Source organism: Talpa europaea, assembly GCF_964194135.1.
Source record: "Talpa europaea genome assembly, chromosome: 13".
NCBI lineage: Eukaryota > Metazoa > Chordata > Mammalia > Eulipotyphla > Talpidae > Talpa > Talpa europaea.
The window spans coordinates 99839904-99851771 of record NC_140080.1 but is presented as its reverse complement, the minus strand read 5'-3'; the positions used below and the strand labels follow the sequence as shown (position 1 = coordinate 99851771).

Sequence of the window (11868 nt, the reverse complement as noted above, 5' to 3'; positions counted from 1 at the left end):
CGCATGCTGACATCAGAGCGTCTGCGGCTGCCCCCAGCCCTGACCGCCCCTTCGCAGCCCTGACCACCCCTCGGCCCCCCGAGCCGGCCGCAAGGTCGGGGCCACCCATCCCTTCAAAACCCGAGGACCCTCGTTTAGGAGAACGCGCAGACACGTGAGTTTGTTGTCCTTTTAAGAGGCTCATGGACTCTGGAGAATGTCCATGGACAGCAAATGACCCATGATTCAGAGAAGTCAACGCAAACCGCGGAGGCTGCGGGTCCAGCGAGCTTGGCCACTGGCTGCCGCAAACTTGTCCGGATGCTTTTAAAGGAGCGAAAGAAAATCTTTTTGTTAGAGGGAAGTTTAAACGCGCAGGCAGCAGCAAGCTGTGCGCCAGCTGAGCACAGGGGTGGCTGGGGTGCCCCACCCACGCGCGCAGCGAGGGCGGCGGGGGCCGCCACGGGCCCCACCCCGACCGGGGCGCCGGCGCTCAACCCCCTTCCCGCCTTGCAGACCCCGCCGCGCGCGGCCGCGCTCCTCCTGGGCTCTCGGCGCCCCCGCGCCCCCCCCGCGCCCCCGCTGCTTGGCCTCCACCGCACAGGCCCCGTCCCCGGGCGCTCCGGACAGGCGGCTGCTCGGACAAGCCCCCTGCGCCCAGCCCGCACCTTTGTCTCCAGGTGAGGAATGACGGCGCGGGCGCCACTTGCAGGCCGACGGGCATTTTGGGCCCCGGGCGCAGGCCTGGACGAGAGAAGCCCCGGCGGGCGGGAGCGCAGAGGGGCCCCGGCGGGCGGGGGCCGGGGGCGGGGGCCGGGGGGGGCCTCCCGGCCTCACGGGGCTCCTTGCTTCGCAGGCCCGGCCGGCGGCGCGGCCATGGCCCTGCGCCCCGGGCCCGCGGGGCCCCCGCGCCGCGCCCGGCGCGTCATCATCAACGTGGGCGGCTGCCGCGTGCGCCTGGCCTGGGCGGCCCTGGCGCGCTGTCCCCTGGCGCGCCTCGAGCGCCTGCGCGCCTGCCGCGGCCCCGACGAGCTGCTGCGCGTGTGCGACGACTACGACGCGGGCCGCGACGAGTTCTTCTTCGACCGCAGCCCGTGCGCCTTCCGCGCCATCGTGGCGCTGCTGCGCGCCGGGAAGCTGCGGCTGCTGCGCGGGCCCTGCGCGCTGGCCTTCCGCGACGAGCTGGCCTACTGGGGCATCGACGAGGCGCGCCTGGAGCGCTGCTGCCTGCGCCGCCTGCGCCGCCGCGAGGAGGAGGCGGCCGAGGCGCGCGCGGGGCCGGCGGGGAGCCCGGGGCGCGCGCTGGCCCCGCGCCTGCTCGACGGCGGGGACAGCCCGCTCTCGGGGCCGGCCGGCAAGCTCTTCGCCTGCATATCCGTCGCCTTCGTGGCCGTCACGGCCGTCGGCCTCTGCCTGAGCACCATGCCGGACATCCGTGCCGAGGAGGAGCGGGTGAGCCGGGCGCGGGGCCGGGCGGGCCTGGGACGGGCGCGGGAGAGGGGTGGGGCGCGGCGAGGGGGTCGGGGCGGGCACCGGATGGGGTGCGCGAGGTCTCTGCGCAGCCGACCAGGGCCGAGCCCCAGCCGAGAGGGGTCTCCGTGGCAGATGCCCCACCCTGGGCGGCTGAGAGCGCGGGCGCCGGCCTCCTCCTGCTCTGCGCACGCGGCGCGCGTCCCGTCGGGGCCCTCGGCCGGGAGGCCAGGGCCAGCGGTCTGGAGCGCAGGCGCTTTCGCCCCCAGGCCGAGTCCACCCGGCCGCGGAGACCACGCGCCCGGTGCTGCTGCGCTGCTCCCTCCGCCTGCCGGGGCCTGGGGGGGCGGGGGGGGGCGGGGGGGCGGGGCGCCCGGCCGGGAGGATGGGGCGCTCCAGGACATCGGAGTCCCAGCGGCTGGGGCTTGGCCCCCGGGGAGCAGGGGTGGGTGCTGGTTGCGCCTCTCCAGCAGCACCCGCTGTCCCCCGGGGGTTCTCCCAAGGAGGCCAGTGGGAGTCGGGCTGGAGGCGCAGGCCCTTCCGAACGCTGTTTGTCGGGGCTTCCTGCAGAACCCCGGCCTGAAGCCCCAGCCCCGCGCCCGTCCTCCGGCCCGCGCTCGAGCCGGGGCCTGGTCACTGCCGTGTCCTCTGGAAGTGGGGGCTGCACCCCGCTGTCCCTCTGCGGCAGCCCGCAGAGCCTGGCCCGGGCCGCGCGCGACCTCGGCGGGTGGGAGGGATGAGCCCTTGAGGCCCGAAGGCCGTGCCGCGCCCGCCGCCGCCCTGGCCGGAGGGGCACCGGGATGGGCCAGCGCTCTGCCCCACGCTGCCCGCGGCTGTGGCCTGGCCTGCGGGCTGTGCCCACGCAGACCCGCCGCCTGTTCCTGCGCCCCGCGGGCGGCGCCGGGCAGCTGTGCGGGAGGAGCTCGCCGCCCAGGGCATCCCTTCCCTCTGCTCACTGCACCAACCTGGCAGGAAAAACCGGGCTTTGTGTTTGCAATTTGTGCAAAACAAACATTTTCTGCTCAAATGCCCAGAATAGAAGTTGCCAGATTATATATTTTCAAATTGGGACTATTTTTTAGAGCAGTTTTAGTTCAAAGCAATATTGAGGGGGGAGTGCAAAGATTTCCCTATAACCCCGCGGCCCCCCATGTGCACTGCCCCCCACGTTCACAGCCCCTCAGATGTCCCACCGCGCCCGCCGGTGCCTTCCCCCCTGGATGTCCCTCTGCTGCGGCCTGCAGGCCGGCCTGCCACCCGCCGGGCTGCGCGTCACGCCGGGCCGGACAAAGGCATAGCCATGCGCCCCCAGAGACCCTCGCTGCTGGAGCCCAACGAACCGCCAGCCGTCACCCCCTTGCAAATGTCCCGGGGCTGGAGCGGAAGGGGTGTCCTGCAGGCAGGGTGACACCCCCACAGCGAGCTGAGGTCCCGGCTCTGAAGCGGGTTCTCCTCCGCGCCCACCGCGCCTGGTCCTCTGCTCTGCGGCTGGTGCCTGCGTGAGACTGGCCATCTGGACACTGGGCGCAGGGGGGCTGCAGCCACCGTGTCCCGCTCCGGCCACCCTGGGCACCCTTAGCGCAGCTGCCCAGGCACCCTCCCCGGGGGCAGGCGTGTCTGTCTCCCCGTTACCTGTGCGCTGTGTCTGCGCTCGGCCAGCTTCCTGCAGACTCTCGGGCCGGGCGGCTGTTGGCCACCCCCACGGCCCGGGCCGAGCACTGACGCAGGAGGTGGCCTTCGGGCCTGCCGTCCATCGCCGCCCCCTGGCGCCTCCCCGCTCCGCTCCAGGCTCGGCCGCCCCCCTCCGCCCGGCGTTGCTGTTTAGTTGAGCAACTTACGTGATGCCATTTTCTCTCCTGCCTTCGCACGTCAACTGTGCTGCTTTAAACTTGCAGTAGTTGCCTGAAAGTTTGCAGGACACACTCGCGGCCGGAGCACCTCCGCCTCCAGGGACGAGCCGCCTCTTTCTGAGCGGGCCGACTGTCATCCGCTCCGGACTCGCCTCCCGTCCCCCCTCTCCGCTGCCCCCTCACCGCCTGCAGCGGCTCCGACGCGGCGCCCGCGGCCTCGCCCGCAAAGACAGACGCGTCAAGGGGGCCGCGGTGGGGCGGGGCCTCCACGCAGACTGTTTTGGGGGCCGATGCTCCCCCTCGGAGCAGACGCTGCTCGCGGCATCTTTCACAGACGCGGGGGCAGGGCTGCCGGCTCGCCCCGAACACCCGGGCACCGCAGGTTTGCTGACCGACCTAACTCTGAGTCGCTGTGTCTCAGGGGGGCGGGTGCCCGGGGCAAGGGAAGGCAGCGCAGCTGGCAGTGAAGCCAGGGAAGCTGCTCGTTCGGTTCTGCGCGGCTCTTGCGCACAAAATGATCACGTGGCGCCATCAGGGGCCGCTCGCTGTCCCGTCAGCATAACAGACCCATCTCAGTGGAGCACGAAGCCCTGGTTTACCCGCAGGTCAAGGCACTGCCCCCCGGGCCTCCTGGGCCTCCGGAGGACATCCCAGGCTCCATCTTACTTGAAGAGCCACAGGCAAGGCAGGACAGAGGCGGCACCGGTCATCAAGGGCTGGGCCTTCCCAGGCTGCCAGCCATGGCCGTGTGCCATTGCCTGGTGACTGTCCTGACGCCAAGGCGTGAGGAGGCCTAGTGGGAAGACCCCGCTGTCCAGAAAACCACCCCAGCCCAGGGCCGCGGGCACGTGAGAACCAGGCAAGGGCCTGCCAGCTGCCCTCGTGGCCCTGGGGAAGCATTAGATGGCGCTAGCGCCCCCCTCCCGGCTCACATCCGGCCCAGCGCCAGGAAAGGTGCAGCTGGACAGGAGCCACATCCCTCCGCCATGGGCCCAGCCAGCCACCAGCTGCCAGGCCCCGCAGCACCCACCACCCACGGGCTCGGCTCCAGGGCGGGAGCTAGTGACACTGCCCTGCTCATCTCTGGGAACCCACAGACCTGCTTCCCGTGCCAGCTGCATGTGGGGGCACGGGGTCTCCTGGCTCCCAGCCAGCCCCTACTCCACCGCAGCCTGGGTCCCGCCGGCGGCCCGGAGCTGAGGAGAGACCAGGACTGAGGACCAGGAGGACCAGGCCACGGTGAGCCCTCGGGTGACCGAGGCTGAGCCGCCCCCGGGCCCATCCCCGTTGGTGGCTCTTGAGCCACAGACACTGGAGGACGCCCCATCCCTGTTTGAGAGAGAAACCAATGAAAGATGGAGCCCGGCCCCCGGCCAAGCCTGTGCCACGGCCCCGGAAGGCAGGTCTGGGCCGGGCACTCGGGGGCACACAGCGTCCCTCAGCCTTTCCCAAGAAGGGACTTTTGCCTAGGAGACCAGGCCTTCGACAGCCTTGGAAGCCCCAGGCCTGGCCCCAGGAGGGCAGCAAGGCGGGGAGCTGCCGTCAGCTGCAGCAAGTTTGCCGGGCTGGGCTGGGCGAAGGGGTGTCCTCGCCCATCCTCCCCATGGTTCCTGCATGCAGCTCCGCTGCCCCCTCCCGGCCACCCCACGTGACCCCTCCCTGCTCCCCTAAACGTGCCACATGCAGGAGGCAACCACAGGCAACCGGCTAAGTGGGCAGGAAGACCTCTTGAGGGAGACGCCCCTGGGGAGGACTCCGGGCCCCCCTAGGCCCCCAGGAGGAAGCGCCCCCAAGGGCGTGCGGCTGTGTGGGGCTCCTGTGGGCCCTTACACGGGTGCTGGGGGAGGCGGGCGCCCCCACAGTGCCCTCACTTTCGGAGGCTAAGGGCCAGCACCACCTGTTCCCGCTGGCCCCAACTCTTCACCGGTGACGGGCTGGGAAGCCAGATGGGCCTGAGGGGCTGTCCTCGGGGCTCAGAAGGACATGAGCCGGGCGGGGACATGAGTGGGGCCTGCTGGGTCTCCCGCCCAGTGCGAGCAGAGGCGTCCCTGGGGCTGGCGTGGTCTCCCCTCTGGTGCTACCGACGCCCTTTGTTCCTGCTCCCCACAACAGTGGAGGCACCTGAGGGGACTGAGGCTGACTCATGGTTCAGGGTCAGAGGTGAGCTGGGTCAGACCAGGGCCAGCCTGGACACTGGGAGAGGTTGGACATGGTCTGCTTCCTGCTCTGTCAACAGGCCCCTGTGGCCCCGGAGCCCAGCCGGGACCCCCACCAGGGCTGGCATTCTCCCACCAGCCTCGCGCCAGTCATCTGCCCAGAGATGTCTCTCAAAGGGCCCCTGATAGGGTCCCAGCCCGCTCGGGTCTAGAGGGACCACCCAGGGACCGCAGCACGTCCACCTGCAGCACCACCCTGTGCCCGCAGCACCCGCCTGGCTGGCCCAGCGCTCTGCCTGTCAATGCTGCTCGGCCTCGCTGGGGACAACCGGGGCACATGCGTGTCTGTGGCGACTGAGGCGTCTCATGTATCCACCACCGTCCCGTGTCCTGACACTGTCCACTGGCCCCGGAGAACTTGCCCTGCTGCACCCCTGGTCTACGCGCCATGGCCAGCCCTGCGCCCAGACTCCTGGTGACCGTGTGCCCAGCTCGGAGCTGCTGGCCCTTTGCAGCAGCCACCCTGCATCCCGCACCCTGACCCATCCCTGCTGCCCGGGTTGTAGGGCCCTGACCCGCGTTTCTGGGTGATAAGTCCCCATGCGCCCCTGTTTCCTTGAGGGGCGTGTCTGCAGCCCCAGGCACCGGCTGTCTCTGCTGTTGACCTGCAGGGTGGTTCCTGTGTCTGAGGCTCAGGCCTCCAGTTGGACAGAAGCCTGGAAGCACACCCCCCAAGCTGCCGCCCGTCCTCTCAGTGCGTCCACAGTGCTTTCGGGTGCAGGGTTGAGGGCCATGGCTGCAGCTTTGACAGCGGAGCTGTAGTGTCTCCCTGGTGGAGCTGGGTCCCCTGGCAGCTGGCGGGCAGGTCCTGGCCTGCTCTCCTGGGAAGGACGGCCCGGTGGGTGCTGCCACTTTGCCACGTGGGGTTGTCCATCCCTGCGGGGGCTAAGCCACCCCCACCTGAGCGCGTGCAGACCTGAGCAGGCCAGGAGGGCGCGCGGCGGGTGCCCGAGGCGGGAGCTTCGGGTTTTTATTAAGCTTGACCTGCTTTTCTGGATGGGTCACATCCAATAATCCACGGTCATGAAGATCTACCCCAAGGTGGTTTTCTGCTAAGAATTTTGCTTTTCTCTTCCATTCAGGTCTCTGACCCATTCTCAGCTAACTTTTGCACCTGGTGCCAAGAAGGCACACTGGGGCCTCAGCCCCTCAGGGAAAGCCGGGCCAAGTCCTGCTCCTCCTGGAAGGCCCAGAGGGGGGCTGGGCCAGGAGCCCCTGGAGGGAGCCGGCCACCCCCACTGGAGGGGGCGCCAAGGCTGCCCCTTCTTAATGAACTTTCACGGTGGGTGTTTCCTCCTTTGGCGCACATCTGTCCACGGGACCAGTCCGAGGGCCGCCAAGTGGTTGATGTTTAACGTCTTCACCCACTTTCCCTGGGGAGCAGGTCAGCTGAGCTGCTTCTGTCTGCAAGCCCCATTGGGCGAAGCCCTTTTTTGCAGGGGCTGCGCTCCCTTTGGGGTGAGTTGGGAAGGGAGGGTGGCCGGGCTCTCCGGCCCCTGACGCCTGCCCTTCGCTCCCCAGGGCGAGTGCTCCCGCAAGTGCCGCAACCTCTTCGTGCTGGAGACCGTGTGCGTGGGCTGGTTCTCGCTGGAGTTCCTGCTGCGCTCGCTGCAGGCCGAGAGCACGTGCGCCTTCCTGCGGGCGCCGCTCAACATCATCGACGTGCTGGCCATCCTGCCCTTCTACGTGTCGCTGCTCGTGGGGCTGGCGGCGGGCGGCGGGGCGGGCGCGGGCCCGGGGGGCAACAAGCTGCTGGAGCGCGCGGGGCTGGTGCTGCGGCTGCTGCGCGCGCTGCGCGTGCTCTACGTGATGCGCCTGGCGCGCCACTCGCTGGGGCTGCGCTCGCTGGGGCTGACCGTGCGCCGCTGCGCGCGCGAGTTCGGGCTGCTGCTGCTCTTCCTGTGCGTGGCCATGGCGCTCTTCGCGCCGCTCGTGCACCTGGCCGAGCGCGAGCTGGGCGCGCGCCGCGACTTCTCCAGCGTGCCGGCCAGCTACTGGTGGGCCGTCATCTCCATGACCACCGTGGGCTACGGCGACATGGTGCCCCGCAGCCTGCCCGGGCAGGTGGTGGCGCTCAGCAGCATCCTCAGCGGCATCCTCCTCATGGCCTTCCCGGTCACCTCCATCTTCCACACCTTCTCGCGCTCCTACTCCGAGCTCAGGGAGCAGCAGCGCGCCGCCGGCCCCGAGCCGGCCCCGCGCGAGGACAGCACGCGCTCCGCCTCCGCCACGGCCGCCGAGGACAGCTCGCAGGCGCCCGACGGCGGCGGCCCGGCCGGGGACTCCGCGGAGACGCCGCGCGCGCGCGCGGGGCCGGCCTGAGCGGGGCGGCGGGCGAGGACCCTGCCCCCCGGGGGCGGCCCCGCACGACCTTGGAAAGGGAACCGGCCTGGGGGGACGGGCCGCCCAGCCGGCCCCCGCATGTGGCCCCCACCGCCCCGAACTGGCCCGGCTGCCCCAGCCTGCCGGCCCCGCCCGCCGCCCCCCACTCCCGGGCGCGGTGCCCTGCCCGCCTCCCCGGCCCAAGCGCTTGCGGGGCCACACCCTGCGCCTTCCCTGCTGAGAGACAGGGCGGCCCCGCTGTCCCCCAGGACCGCAGTGCCTGGCAGTCCCCGAAGGGGAGCCGTGCGGAGGTGGGGCGGGTCCCGGGGCGGGTCCCCCCCCAGCGACGGGATGCCCCCGAGGAGCGACGGGGGTCCTGGGGGAGCAGCGTGGGGCGCAGCGGGGCGGCGTCCCTCTGCCCCCGACACCCACAGCCGCAGCGCCCCTGGAGGAGGCCCCGCGCTCCGCGCCTGCCCGCGGCCTCCCCTGCCCGTCCCCCCCCCATGCCCGCCCTCCGCGCGCCTCGCGGCGCCGGCTCCGCGCCCTCCGGACGCCCCGCGGGGCAGCGGGTGGGGTCGCCGGGCCAGCCGCCCCGTCCGGGTCTGGGGCGCGGAGGGGGGGAGCTTTCCAAGCCCTGCCGCTCCCGCCTTTTAGTTTTAACGAGCAGAGCCGGGCCGGGCGAGGTCCCGCCCGCGCCGCGGGGAGCCCGGGACGGCGGGCTGGGGGGCCGGGCCGGGCCGCCGAGGCCCCCCCCAAGCGCCGGCCTTCGGGGCTCCCTCGCCGGCAGGGGCGGCAGCGCGGGGACCGGCCAGGGCTTGGCCTCTGCGGAGCCGCCAGCGGCTCGCCCGCCCGGGCCGCCCCCGCAGCAGCTCCGCAAGGCTCGGCTCTCACCTTCCCCCTCCTCGGCCCGCGCGATCCGCACCCCGCGCCCCCGCCCCCCGCGGCGGCAGCGCGCCCGGAGCAGAGGACCGAGAGGAAGGCCTCGCCGGCGGCCAAGAAACGCGCGGGCTGGATTCAGTGGAGGCGCCCAGGGCCGCCTCGCGCGCATCGGCCCCGCCCGGCTCCGCGCTGTCGGGGTGGCGCGCCCGGCACCCCCACGACCCGCAGCCTCTCGCCAGCCCCTCTCCCCGGCAGAGCCCCCCTTCCTTGGCGCACACCCAGGTCCAGCAGGCCCCTGCGCACCCGTCAGCTGGCCTTGTCTGGTCCTCGGCAGAGGGCAGAGTGTTGGCACCTGAAGGGGTGAGCGCGAGCTGGGTACCTGGCGGGGTACCTGCTAGTCTTCCGGGGCCCCCTGCACCCCACTCTTCACCCCGTGCTGAGAAGTGTGGGGCAGACTGCCGCCTCCTGTACAGGGGGACACACAGCCCATCGCCACGAACCAACCAACCAAGTTGGCTCTTCAAGGGCCAGGTCAGGCGTGGGGATGAGCCCGGGGCCGTCCAGTCCTCTCCCACCCGGCTGCAGGTGTCCAGCTGTAACGGGGGTGCCCAGGAAAGGGGGAGGTTCCAGGTTCCCTGCCTCACCCAAGGAGGGTGGAGCTGAGCAGGGAGAGAAGAGGCTGCAGAGGAGACTGAGGAAGGAAGGAGCAGGATGGAGCCAGAAGGAGCCCTGGGGGAGGCGCGTGGAGCCGAGACACACGTGGAGAAACCGCGCCGGCCTTTTGGTCGTGGACGGGGTGACACAGATGTGGGTGAGACCCGTGGGGAGGGGACAGTGGCAGCTTGTATCTTGATGTTGATGTTGCTCTTTTCCTTCCGGGCTTGTCCGGTTGTTTCTGACCCTTTTCTGTGGGTCCCACTGGAAGATGCTTTAGACTTGGGGCAGGCTTTGGGGCCCTGCTCTGGGCCAGTCCCATTTGGATGGAGTTTTACCCACGAGGGGACGGGTCACGTTGGGTGCTTGATTTAGAAACTAGATTCTTTGCCTTTCCCGTATTGTTTCCAAATTGTATTAAAGTTCCTTCCCATTAAAGTCTCATGTTTTGTGGCGGATGGCAGAACCGATTTAGAATAGGCAGGTTTGTGGGGTTTGGGCTGCCCCTCTCCCTGCCCTGGAACACAACCGGGAGAGGCCACCTCCTTACCCCTCACCCTTCCCTGCACTGGCGCACAGGGCTTCTGGGGCTCCTCAGGACAGGTCAGCAAGGAGTGAGCATGCTGTCCTCAGCGTCAGCCACCTGATGCCCCCATTACCTGCCCATGAGGCCCAATTGCATACGCCCTATCTTAGGGAAACGCACCCCCCCCCTTACCCACACACAGATGGGTGCATCACCATTGTGGGGAGGGCGCACCTGCCAGCCCTCCACCGCGCACACAATCTCTCCAGCATGCACACAATCTCTCCACTGTGCACCCAAGCCCCACCAAGCACACACGCTCTCCACCGTGTACACAAGCTCCACCGGGCAGAGCACACAGTTCTTCACCTGCTCAAAACCCTTAGAGGCTCAAATGAGGCGGCCCCAGTCATTCAGGGGCCCAAGCAGAGTCACCTTTGTTCCCACATCCAAATGCTGGCCGGGAAGAGCCATCCAATAAATCAGACATTTAGGGTTTGAGGAAAAGTGCACTTGTGTATTTTCTGTGAGAAGTTTATCTTGCCCACACGCGCTCTTTGTGAAGGAAGGAAGCTCGCCTAGCACAGAGGGCCCCTGCTTCACACAAAACTGTCCGGTGCACAGCCAGGGGGGCCTGCATCCTTGGAGGTATCCAGTGGTGGGAGGGAGGCCCCTCAAGATGTGAGCCAGCAGAGACCAAGGTGTGTGTGGGGGGAGGCACAGACCCCGGTCGCTGACCTCAGGCTGGTCTGCTTAGGGACACCAGGCCAGGGCCCGGGCAGCCCTTCCCTGGGGACCCACAGGGGAGGCAGCCCTGGCTGGGTCCCACCCACTCTGACCCCACCGGCCGGCTCAATGACTGACAGCTGCTGCAGCCCGCGGGCAGTGGTTGCCACGGAGACCTTTAATTCCCAGGCGGTGCTGCTCAGGCCTCTCCCTCTGTTTCTAAAAATAAACATTCCCAAAGCATCTTAGAGGTCAAAGAACTGACAGACTCCTCACTCACATATTCATTTTTTTGAGGAAAACCCAGGAGGAGGAATAGCTCGAAGCCCTGCACGGCAGAACCCCAGGCTGGCACAGCCAGGCCGGCGCCGCCGCCCGCGGAGGGAAACCCTGAAGCTGCCAGGACAGCGCGCCCAGCGGCAGCGGCGTGGGCTGCGGGGCACAGCCGGGCACAGCAGGGCGCAGCAGGGCACAGCCCGGCACAGCCGCAACGCTGGTGCAAAGCCGGGAGGGCACCGCGGCGGCCAGTGTGGTCAGGCCGCGTCCCGGGCTAGACGCAGGCGCTGCGGGGGCCACCCCAGAGCCCGCACCCTCAAGGTCACGCCAGGCCACAGGTCAGGGCTGCAGCAGCTACCGGGGCTCCCCGCAGGGCCCTGGCATCCCCTGTCCTGGCCACGGGCCCCCTCCCCCATTGGGTGGTGCCAGCACAGCAGCTGCGATCTGTGCCAGGGCCGGGCCCCACCTGCGGCTGAGGTGAGCCCAGCCCTGGCCGTGGGGCGCCAGCACCCGCAGATCCAGCAGGAGGTGGGGGTGGGAGTCTCGCTCCGCACCCCCAGCAGGGATGGGCGGGTCGATCTCCCTGAGGAGGCTGCGCAGGAGGGTGGCCCCCCCTCCGAAAGGAGCGCGGAGGCCCCGAAAGGCTGACTCCAGCCAGACAACTGCGGTGCCTGCAGCTTCCCCTCTGGGAGGCCCGGCCAGCCCCACTCCTGTCCTTGGCCACTGCCACCCGCTGCGCCCACAGGCGGGTGGTCTCCGCTGCCCCCTCTGCAGCTGCCTGACCGCCTCCTAGGACGCAGGCTCCAGGTTCCCGCTGGTGTTTTGGGAGAATGTGGAAGAGAGGCCCCAGGGAAAGCAGGCAAAAGCAGCCGCCCTGACCGCCCAAGAGCCCATAGAGGCCCGTGGAGACCTAATAGCCTGGTGGCCACCCGCCCCGCAGCAGCGCAGAGCCAGGCCAGGCCTGCGGGCA

The 11868-nt window shown here is 69.8% G+C and overlaps 1 protein-coding gene across 1 annotated transcript; it reads left to right on the top strand.

The window, feature by feature from the left end:
- Positions 1-855: 855 nt before the first annotated feature.
- On the top strand, positions 856-7837 carry KCNG2 (potassium voltage-gated channel modifier subfamily G member 2; the record flags this gene model as incomplete). The annotated part of the gene is made up of 2 exons (XM_084252724.1): positions 856-1431; positions 7037-7837. The coding sequence occupies 2 exons, from the start codon at positions 856-858 to the stop codon at positions 7835-7837; spliced, it is 1377 nt and encodes a 458-aa protein (XP_084108850.1).
- Between the last annotated feature and the right edge of the window lie 4031 nt (positions 7838-11868).